We start from the raw sequence: 11,180 nt of genomic DNA, 5'->3' as shown, positions 1-11,180 counted from the left end.
AAAAGACCAAAATGACACAAACATTAACAACTATAGGTCACCGTACGGCCTTCAACAATGAGCAACACCCATACCACATAGTCAGCTATAAAAGGCCCCGAAATGACAATGTAAAACATTTCAAACGAGAAAACTAACGGCATTATTTATGTAAAAAAATGACTTTCATCTAGCAATTACCAATTAGGGTGGTTTTGCACTAAACATTAAGACAAAAAAAAATGATTTCAGCTTTCCTATCTTGAGCTTTCCATTTCTATGTAATAACGTAATTGACAAGACCATCAACTGGACTTATTCCAGTTGATAAGATATTTCATAGTTTCCATACACGAACATGATTACTTTGCAAGATGCTGTTGCTTACAAGGAATATTTGGAATCCGAGATCAGATATTTCAATTGGTAAATTCAAAGTAAGCCCCTGATAAAAGGTTTACGGAAGCTGATATTATTTGGGTTGCCGTTTTAGAATATCTGCCAAACAGATGACCACGGGTGAATTCCAAATTGGGAAAGCCATATTCCTTTTTTATTTTCCTTGACTGAAAAATCGACTTATCACTAGATTTGTAATCGCCATGAGCGTCACGATGGATACCACTAGTGGACCAAGATATGACTACCTTTTAAGAGCTACTGATATAACCAACAGTATTTGGTTGGTCTGTCGTTTTTGTGATTTTTGTGTTTTGTAAAGTATTGCTGAATAGGTAGTCTTTTATCTATTTTCGTTGGATGCCAAACTGTTCCCTGTTTTCAAAAGATGAATGGTATGTTTCGCAACTAATATTAAGATGAACCATGTTTTATTTGTATTCTTTAAGATTCAGTAACTCTAACCTGCATGGCATTTTGTTCATGACTTGGACACATTCTTCTTCAAAATTTACAAAGGTTTCTTAAAACGCATTTGGTATTTACTGCTAAAAGGGCTTTTGATTTTTGCATTTAAATACAGTGTAGAGATCAATAACTTAGTTCAAAACCTTAATGAAAGTTAATAAAACTTTTGCAAAAAGCTTTCAACTTCAAGACATATGAGGGAGTAATGAAGTCTTAATCTGTGCGCCATAGATGGATATTCCAGCATTGAAGATATTAAAACTAGCGATATAAAAATCAAGCGATGGTGGTACAGACGAGATAAATGAGAAAAAAATCTGTAACTGAAAATGTATAGTTTAGCTCTGTAGACATAACGTTATGCGCTGTACATATAAAGATCAACACACGAAATGTAATGTCTATAGCGCTTAGTATGTTATGTCCAGTAAAAGAAGCTACATATTCAGATCTACCACACTAGACCTTTTATTTTTAGCGGTAGACTTGGCATATTCGGCTTTAATTCTGGATTTTGTATCTTAAGATATGATCATGTCATGAGGAGGGGACACTGATTGATTAAAGGAAGGCTCCAGTCATGCCTCAGTGACTCAATATATAATCAACCAATTTTTTCACACGAAAGCCCCCCCCCCCCCCCCCCCCAGATCCCTGGATCCGCCTATAATACCATTCACATAGCATTTGAGCCTAATGCTTAGGACACCAGTGGTTTGTCTCAGACAAAGAGAACAAAAAGTAAAGTTCTAGTTTATAATGTCTTGCGAATTCAGCACTGTAGATGTGAATATTATCGACAGAATTAAAAACAATGCAAAAGAGCAGATATGTTACATCTTACATCCGAGAAAGACAACTTTTGATAATAGAAAAGTTAATATAAAAGGAAAATATGTCTTGCATTGAATATCCAATCACAGTCAGAGGTTAATATGTATTTCTTTGTATTATTAGGTTTTATTCTTTACATTTCAAGCCCAAAGACAGTACTTCTTCAAAAGACAACTATGCAGTTGCAGTGCAAGATTAAGATGAATTTGGCTAATCATTTAATTCAATCTGGTTTTGCTTAACATCCGAATTGAAACATGACTATACGTAAAGATGTACGACTTCAAATTTTTAGCGCACAAATTTACATATCAGTCATCTTAAGACTTGAAATATATTGCGCTACACTTTGATACTACAGGATTTTACACATCCAGTAAAGGCTTTATGCAGTGAGATCTGCGCCTAGCAGACTATGGCTATTTATATATAATTTTCACGAAGCTATGTCGGCCTCATACTAATGTTGAGTTATGATGAAGTGCTAGAGAAGTAAAATTAAACAATGTAGATCTATAATCTACGAATAATGTATTAAAGTAACAGGTTTAGGATTAGGGTTACATGACATTACCCTAACCCTAACTCTAACCCTAACCCTAACACTAACCCTAAACCTAACCCTATCCCTAATCCTAACCCTCACCCTAACCCTAACCCTAACGCTAACCCTAACGCTAACCCTAACGCTAACCCTAACGCTAACCCTAACGCTAACCCTAACGCTAACTCTAACGCTAACTCTAACGCTAACCCTAACGCTAACCCTAACGCTAACCCTAACGCTAACCCTAACGCTAACCCTAATGCTAACACTAACCCTAACGCTAACCCTAACCCTAACGCCTCATACTAATGTTGAGTTATGATGAAGTGTTAGAGAAGTAAAATTAAATGATGCAGATCTATACTCTACGAATAATGTATTAAAGTAACAGGTTTAGGGTTACGGTTACATGACATTACCCTAACCCTAACTCTAACCCTATCCCTAACCCTAACCCTAACCCTAACCCTAACCCTCACCCTAACCCTAATCCTAACGCTAACCCTAACGCTAACCCTAACGCTAACCCTAACGCTAACCCTAACGCTAACCCTAATGCTAACCCTAACCCTTACCCTTACTCTAACCCTAACCCTACCCTAACTCAACCCTAACGCTAACCCTAACGCTAATCCTAATGCTAACCCTTACCCTAACACTAACCCTAACCCTAACGCCTCATACTAATGTTGAGTTTTGATGAAGTGCTAGAGAAGTAAAATTAAACGATGCAGATCTATACTCTACGAATAATGTATTAAAGTAACAGGTTTAGGGTTACGGTTACATGACATAACCCTAACCCTAACCCTAACCCTAACCCTAACCCTAACCCTAACCCTAACCCTAACTCTAACCCTAATCCTTACGCTAACCCTAACACTTACCCTAATGCTAACTCTAACCCTAACCCTAACCCTAACCCTAACTCAACCCTAACGCTAACCCTAACGCTAACTCTAACGCTAACCCTAACGCTAATCCTAATGCTAACCCTAACCCTATCGCTTACCCTAACCCTAACCCTAACCCTAACTTTAACCCTAACCCTAACCCTAACACTAACCCTTACTATAACCCTTACCCTAACCCTAACCCTAACCCTAACACTAACCCTTACCCTAACCCTTACCCTTACCCTTACTATAACCCTAACCCTAACTTTAACCCTAACCCTAACCTTTACCCTAACCCTTACTATAACCCTAACCCTAACCCTAACCCTTACCCTAACCCTAACCCTTTGAGACCCTTTTACCCGTTTGTTGGACCAATAGGAGGGCAGCCAACTCCCGCGGTGCTTATTTCGTTTTTGATGGAATACATCCTAAAGCACCATATGGAGTTGAAAGTTGAACCACAAGTGCATGTGGACCAATGAGCCCTACAAACCAGCTAGGACTCACAAAAAGTGTTATAAACCCATATAATAGTTTGTTGGAAAAATGGGAGGGAAGCCACCTCCCGTGGTGCTAAGTCTATTTTCGGTGGTGCTTATATTTTTCTTTAATGAAATATAACCTTAAGGAACCCATGGATATGTAGAGTGGAAAATATGTGCCTGTGTACTAATGAGCTTAAAAAACCATCTTAGACCCCAATAGAGTGCGTTAGACCCCGAAACACGTCAGTTGGACCAATTGGAGTCAAGTTACCTCCCGTGGTGCTAAGTTTTTTTTTCTGTGGTGCTTAAATTTTCTTAATGACATATAAACCAAAATTCCCCAGTACTTGTGTAGATTGGACCATATGTGCCTGTGGACTGATGAGCATAACAAATCAGCTTACACCCTTATAGAGTGTTTTAGACCCCTATACACGTCGGTTGGAACAATGGAAGGGAAGCTAACCCCCGTGGTGCTAAGGTTTTTTTCTGTGGTGCTTATATTTTCTTAAATGACATATACACCAAAAGACCCCAGTACTTGTGTAGATTGGACCATATGTGCATGTGGACTTATGAGAATAACAAACCAACGTAGACCCCAATAGAGTGATTTAAACCCCTATACACGTCGGTTGAACCAATAGGAGGGAAGCTACCTCTCGTGGTGCTAAGTTTTTTTTCTGTGGTGCTTGTATTTTTCTTAAATGATATATACACCAAAAGATCCCAGTTCTTTTGTAGATTGGACCATATGTGCCTGTGGACTAATGAGCATAACAAACCAACGTAGACCCCAATAGAGTACGTTAGACCCCTAAACACATCGGTCGGACCAATTGAAGGGAAGCTTACCCCCGTGGTGCTAAGTTTTTTTTTCTGTGGTGCTTATATTTTTCATAAATGATATAAACACCAAAAGACTCTAGGACTTGTGTAGATTGGACCATATGTGCCTGTGGACTAATGAGCTTAACAAACCATCTTAAACCCCAAAAGAGTGCGTTAGACCTCTAAACACGTCTGTTGGACCAATTGGAGTCAAGCTACCTCCCGTGGTGCTAATTTTTTTTCTGTGGTGCTTATATTTTTCTTAAATGAAATATACACCAAAAGACTCTAGGACTTGTGTAGATTGGACCATATGTCATATGTGCCTGTGGACTGATGAGCATAACAAATCAGCTTAGACCCCAATAGAGTGCGTTAGACCCCTAAACACGTCGGTTGGACCAATGGAAGGGAAGCTAACCCCCGTGGTGCTAAGTTTTTTTTCTGTGGTGCTTATATTTTTCATAAATGATATAAACACCAAAAGACTCTAAGCCTTGTGTAGATTGGACCATATGTGCCTGTGGACTAATGAGCTTAACAAACCATCTTAAACCCCAATAGAGTGCTTATGACCTCTAAACACGTCCGTTGGACCAATTGGAGTCAAGCTACCTCCCGTGGTGCTAAGTTTTTTTTCCGTGGTGCTTATATTTTTCTTAAATGAAATATACACAAAAAGACTCTAGGACTTGTGTAGATTGGACCATATGTGCCTGTGGACTGATGAGCATAACAAATCAGCTTAGACCCCAATAGAGTGCGTTAGACCCCTAAACACGTCGGTTGAACTAATGGAAGGGAAGCTAACCCCCGTGGTGCTAAGTTTTTTTTTCTGTGGTGCTTATATTTTTCTTAAATGATATAAACACCAAAAGACTCTAGGACTTGTGTAGATTGGACCATATGTGCCTGTGGACTGATGAGCATAACAAATCATCTTAGACCCCAATAGAGTGCGTTAGACCCCTAAACACGTCGGTTGGACCAATGGAAGGGAAGCTAACCCCCATGGTGCTAAGGTTTTTTTCTGTGGTGCTTATATTTTTCATAAATGATATAAACACCAAAAGACTCTAGGACTTGTGTAATTTGGACCATTTGGCCTGTGGACTAATGAGCTTAACAAACCATCTTAGACCCCAATAGAGTGCGTTAGATCCCGAAACATGTCAGTTGGACCAATTAGAGTCAAGCTACCTCCCGTGGTGCTAAGTTTTTTTTTCTGTGGTGCTTAAATTTTCTTAATGACATATAAACCAAAAGTCCCTTGTACTTGTGTAGATTGGACCATATGAGCCTGTGGACTGATGAGCATAACAAATCAGCTTAGATCCTTATAGAGTGTTTTAGACCCCTATACACGTCGGTTGGAACAATGGAAGGGAAGCTAACCCCCGTGGTGCTAAGGTTTTTTTCTGTGGTGCTTATATTTTCTTAAATGACATATACACCAAAAGACCCCAGTACGTGTGTAGATTGGACCATATGTGCATGTGGACTTATGAGAATAAGAAACCAACGTAGACCCTAATAGAGTGATATAAACCCCTATACACGTCGGTTGAACCAATAGGAGGGAAGCTACCTCTCGTGGTGCTAAGTTTTTTTTTTCTGTGGTGCTTGTATTTTTCTTAAATGATATATACACCAACAGACACCAGGACTGATATAGATTGGAACATATGTGCCTGTGTACTAATGAGCATAACAAATCGATTAAGACCCCAATAGAGTACGTTAGACCTCTATACAAATCGGTTCGACCAATGTAAGGGAAGCTAACCCCCGTGGTGCTAAGTTTTTTTTCTGTGGTGCTAATATTTTTCTTAAATGATATATACACCAAAAGATCCCAGTTCTTTTGTAGATTGGACCATATGTGCCTGTGGACTAATGATATTTACAAACCATCATGTATAGAGTTCTTAAGACCCATATACATGTCAGTTGAATCAATTGTAGGAAAGCTACCTCCCGTGGTGCTAATTTTTTTCGGTGGTGCTTATATTTTTCTTAATTATATATACGCTAAAGTACCCCATGGACTTGTAGATTGGACCCAAGGTGCATCTGGACCAATGAGCCTTACAAGCCAACTAAGGCTCACAAAGAGTGTTATACACTAATATTCTTGTCTGTTGGACTAATGGGAGGGAAGCCACCTCCCGTGGTGCTAAGTCCATTTTCGGTGGTGCTTATATTTTTCTTTAATGAAATATACCCTAAAAGACCCCATGAACTTATAGATTGAACCGCAGGTGCATATTGACCAATGGACCTTACAAACTATGTTAGACCCCCAAAGGGTAATTTAGACTCTTTTGTCCGTTTGTTGGAGTGATGGGAGGGAAGCCACCTCCCGTGGTGCTTAGTTCATTTTTGATGGTTTTTATATGTATTTAAATGTATTTGATATAATATACCCTAAAGCGCAATATCATATGGACTTTGGAGCTGAACTACAGGTTCCTGTGGACAAAAGAGCCTTACAAACTAACTTAGAATCCAAAGAGCTGCTTTAAACCCTTTTATCTGTCTATTGGACCGAAAGCAGGGAGCTACCTTCCGTGGTGTTTAGTTTGTTTTTGGTGGTGCTTAAATCTGTATTTGATTAAATAAATCCTAAAAGACCCATTGATCTTTAATTTGACCACATGTGCTTGTGAACCAATAGGCCTTTCAAACTAACTAAGACTCCAAGAGAGAGTTTTAGACCCCTAAAGCCGTCTGTTGGACCATTGGGAGGGAAATTACGTCCCGTGGTGTTCAGTTTGTTTTTTGGTGGTGCTTAATTTCTGTAAGGATTTGTATAGTCTACAAATCCTTGATTAGTCCATATAAAAAAAAAAACTCGATTTTTTTTATTTTTATTTTTTTTTTATTTAATGATTATTTGATGTATCTTAATCTCTACGTATACATTATATAACTCATAGATGACCTAATGTATTTATTTTATTGATAAAGTCCGTGGTGCTTATCGTGGTTCTTCGTGGTAGAATCGGGGGATATTCTAACTCGTTTCAGACTTCTGATAATTTCTGAAATATAACTTCCGGTTTTCGGTTTTCTCTGGATTTGTCGTCATCTGTATCTGTATCTGTATATTTTCTGCCAATATAGGCACACCTTCAGTATGAAGTCAATATATCCCTTCACCAATAGAATGACATACAGTAGTGAATTACAATATCCAATCACCAATAGAATATATATAACGATGTACACTATTTACAAATGTCGGTATATCTTTACACACAAATCACACACGTTCTCGTCAATAAAATCTAAAAATGAGTCCTTAATAGAAAATATGAGATTTGCAGTCCACACACAACCTTTTTTCATTAAATAGGGCTATGATTTTAAATTATTTTTTCTAGATCTTTTCTGATCTAAATTTAAAAGTTTGTATCTGTGTAAATGAAGCTTATATATTAATGTTCTACAAGCAGGCTCTATATGGATGTTAATAAAAGCACAAAGTTCACTGGTTAGAGAGGTACCAAAATAATTTACTAGATGATATGGATTGATTATAATATGGATGAAGTCTACATCTATATCATGCATATTAATGTTTAGTAGTTCTAACACTTTGATATATTGTTCTCGGAGAGATTTCAAGAGAGACAATCTTTCAGTTTCTAAAGGTGTACATGAAATCAGAAAATGTGAGATGGTTTCATCCTCTTTACCACAAACTCTGCAGACGGCAGATACATCATTTTGATTAAATTTTGCTCTATTTGTCTGTAAGATGTAATTGCCAGTTGCAAATCTGGTCCTAATGGGTAATTTGATTATGTCTCTACAGTTTGATGTATTTGTTGTAAGAATTGGATGTATTCTTTTTGCCATATATTCACCCGATATGTATTTTAAGCTGGAGTATCTCTCTGATTCTTTATTAATTTTGTCATTCCAATAGGTATGTATTTTTTTGGTAATTAAACTTTTCCATTGCAATTTTCCTAAAGGGTTATTTAAAAAATCCTGACAGTCCAAAATGTCATATTTCAAACATATTTTCTTGATTTGGATGAACCAGCTATTACTTTGGTTTGTCTTTAAATGTAATTGTCTTTCTGCTAGTCTCCATTCAATGGTAGATCTATCTGCTCTTGTAATATTTCCATATAGAGATAATGCTTTGAGGTGTAGTTCAGCCTCCATAGGTAGAGATCCACTTAAAATATATACCGCAGGATCAGCTGTATTTTTGGTTAATGACAGTATTTGTTTTATCATTTTCTTATGGAATTGATGTATAGAATCCAAAATTCGGCCAGATGGAAGTAAGATTTCAAGGCCATAGGTTAAAATAGGCATGACATAAGTATATAGGATCGTTATAGCTGTTTCAGGATCCAAACCATTCTTTCCATGTAGACCTGTACCCATAAGACTATAGAGTGATCGTCTCGCTTTTTTCATGTTCTCCTCAGCAGTAAGTTTTGCAGAATTTTTTTGACATTTTTGTATTCCAATGTGTGTGGAATGTTCTACAACTGGCATCTGATTTTTATTGATGTTCCAGAAGTTTTCATCAATTTCAATAGATTTAGTAGTGGTACTTATTGGTATGACTACACTTTTTGTTGGTTGCAACGTGTAGCCCTCTCTCTTACTGAAGTTGGCAGCAATATCTATCAACATTTGAAGTTCCATAGGGTTGTTTGAAATTATGGCTACATCATCAGCACAAGTTGGGGCACAGCATCCAATGTCACCTATATGTCCACCCAGTCCTGTTCCACTTAGAATATTTAATAGCGGATTAACATATAGTTTATATAAATCAGCGCTAATGGCTCCACCCTGTCGTACACCCTGTTCTATCTCAAACATCTGTGAAGTGTTGTTTCTCCATTTAACGCATGAAGTCGCATTTTTATATAAGCTATCTATTAATATAATAGATTGGTCTGAAATACCAGCTTGATATAATCTCCGTATTAAATTTGAATGAACAACTACATCAAATGCAGATTTACCATCTAAAAGGGCTATATATGTTGGAAGTTTTAAATCTTTGCTCTCACGTTCAAACTCTTCAATCATAAGTTCACATAATAGCGGGGTGGTGTTTTCTGTAAATCCTCTTTGGAGTGGATTCTGATTTTTCAGGATAACTGGATTCTCCCTTATCTTGATTATTTTCTCTATAAGCTTGGAGTATGTTGGAGTTACGGTAATACCACGGTAGTTTTTAGAACTTTTAATATCACCCTTATTCTTATATACTGGGAACAATATTCCAATTTTGAGAATGTCAGATATGCATCCAAATTCAAATGATTTATCAAAAAGTAATTGTAAATATTGTTGAAGTTGTTTTCCACCATGTATGATGTTTTCTGCATTAATGCCAAAGTAGTCAACTGCTTTATTTCTATTTAAATCAGATATTGCTTTTTCCATTTCTTTGTTTGTTATTGGGCAATGTTTGAAACGCTCTTTGCAAATGTCTATTATAATTTTAGCTTCATTTTCAATCAACTCAAGATATTCATTGTCATAATTTGGATTTGGTATTTTCTTTGCCAGTTGATGGAAATGTGTACTCCAGCCTTCTATTATATCTTCATTATAAAATATTTCATCATCAACATTTAACTGGTCAATAAACTTTGATAATTTTCCTCTTTGATTTCTAATAATCTTGTGGAACATTTTACGATCCGCTGTTTTAGCATTAACCAATTTTTGACGTTCACATAGCCTTCTTTTAGCAACTTCCAGTCTACATTCTTTTCTTAAAGCATGTGTTGTTTGTTTTTTATTTTTCAAATATAAATTATCAGTCTCTTTCGGTCTACCATTAATTTTCCATTTAAAAAATGCAATCTTTTTGTTTTTGAGGGCGACTTTGATTTCTTCATTCATGACTTGCAGTTTTGGTCTTTTCCTGCCAATTTTTCTAGTTGGGATCAGAGCTTGAGTAGACTGTTTAATGATTTCATTGAGTTGAGTAAATGCATTGGTTATGTCTTCAACAGATTTAATTTCTGAGTTCTTATTTGAAAGTTTGGAGTTGATGTTGTTTTCATATTTTTCCTTATCAATTCTATCCCAGTTAATCTTTGGTTTTAAAAAATCATTCAGCGATTTTTGCTGAATTAAATAACGACGATGTTGAAGGACCATTTTAATTGGATAATGGTCTGAGACATTAGCATCTATGTCTAGTTTCTTGATTTCAAGAACAGAATGTTTATATGAATTCTGGTATAGAAAATAGTCAATAGCTGTGGTATCATGGCCATTAGAGTGTATAAATGTGCTGCCAGTAAATTTTGTTTCTAAAGAATGATCTTCCATAAATTCAGTAAAAGAGGCCTTTCTTTGTGAGGATGGACCATTTATGATATCTTCATTAAGATCACCACCTATAATAATTTGATGAGTAAGTTTGTAGGTGCAGACTATTTCATTTAGAAGAGCTATGCAGTCTTGAAATTCATCTATATGGTCAGAAGTACCTTTACAAGGCAAATATACAGAAAGTATGATAAGATTGGGTTCACCAGATATTTCAATTCCTTGTATCCTCTCATTTCCTATGGTTAGAGGTGTTATAAGAGTGTCTAATTCTTTTTTCCATAAAATAGCAGTGCCACCATAGCCCCTTGGCATTTGAATAGGGGGAATCGGGTCCAATGTATCAACAGCTTTGCCAACTCCAGTAAATTTATCATTGATTTCATTTAGTAGAGGTAATTGGCAATCAAA

General features: G+C 36.7%; 2 protein-coding genes across 2 annotated transcripts in view; both read right to left on the bottom strand.

The window, feature by feature from the left end:
• LOC134728143 (uncharacterized) overlaps positions 1–7,517 on the bottom strand; it is a 31,642-nt gene extending 24,125 nt beyond the window's left edge. The window contains exon 1 of the mRNA XM_063592611.1: positions 7,473–7,517. The gene's annotated coding sequence lies outside the window, so the exon portion shown is untranslated. The remainder of the gene's footprint in view (positions 1–7,472) is intronic.
• LOC134681529 (uncharacterized) lies at positions 7,459–11,084 on the bottom strand. Its single transcript, XM_063541170.1, has 2 exons — positions 8,504–11,084; positions 7,459–7,556 (listed from the first exon to the last, which is right to left on the bottom strand). The coding sequence occupies exons 1-2, from the start codon at positions 11,082–11,084 to the stop codon at positions 7,459–7,461; spliced, it is 2,679 nt and encodes an 892-aa protein (XP_063397240.1).
• Positions 11,085–11,180: the final 96 nt, after the last annotated feature.

The sequence above is a fragment of the Mytilus trossulus genome, chromosome 8 (assembly GCF_036588685.1).
Source record: "Mytilus trossulus isolate FHL-02 chromosome 8, PNRI_Mtr1.1.1.hap1, whole genome shotgun sequence".
Lineage (NCBI taxonomy): Eukaryota > Metazoa > Mollusca > Bivalvia > Mytilida > Mytilidae > Mytilus > Mytilus trossulus.
The sequence above is the reverse complement of the archived record's forward strand: the minus strand, read 5'-3'. Positions and strand labels throughout refer to the sequence as shown.

What these genes read in the sequence shown, in the direction of transcription:
- LOC134681529 (XM_063541170.1), bottom strand. Translation starts at nt 11,084, where the DNA reads ATGCCAAGGGGCTATGGTGGCACTGCTATTTTATGGAAAAAAGAATTA. An exon ending in ACATTTAAAGACAAACCAAA is followed by an intron (nt 7,557 to 8,503) that starts GTAATAGCTGGT and finishes CTATATTGGCAG; the next exon opens with AAAATATACAGATACAGATA.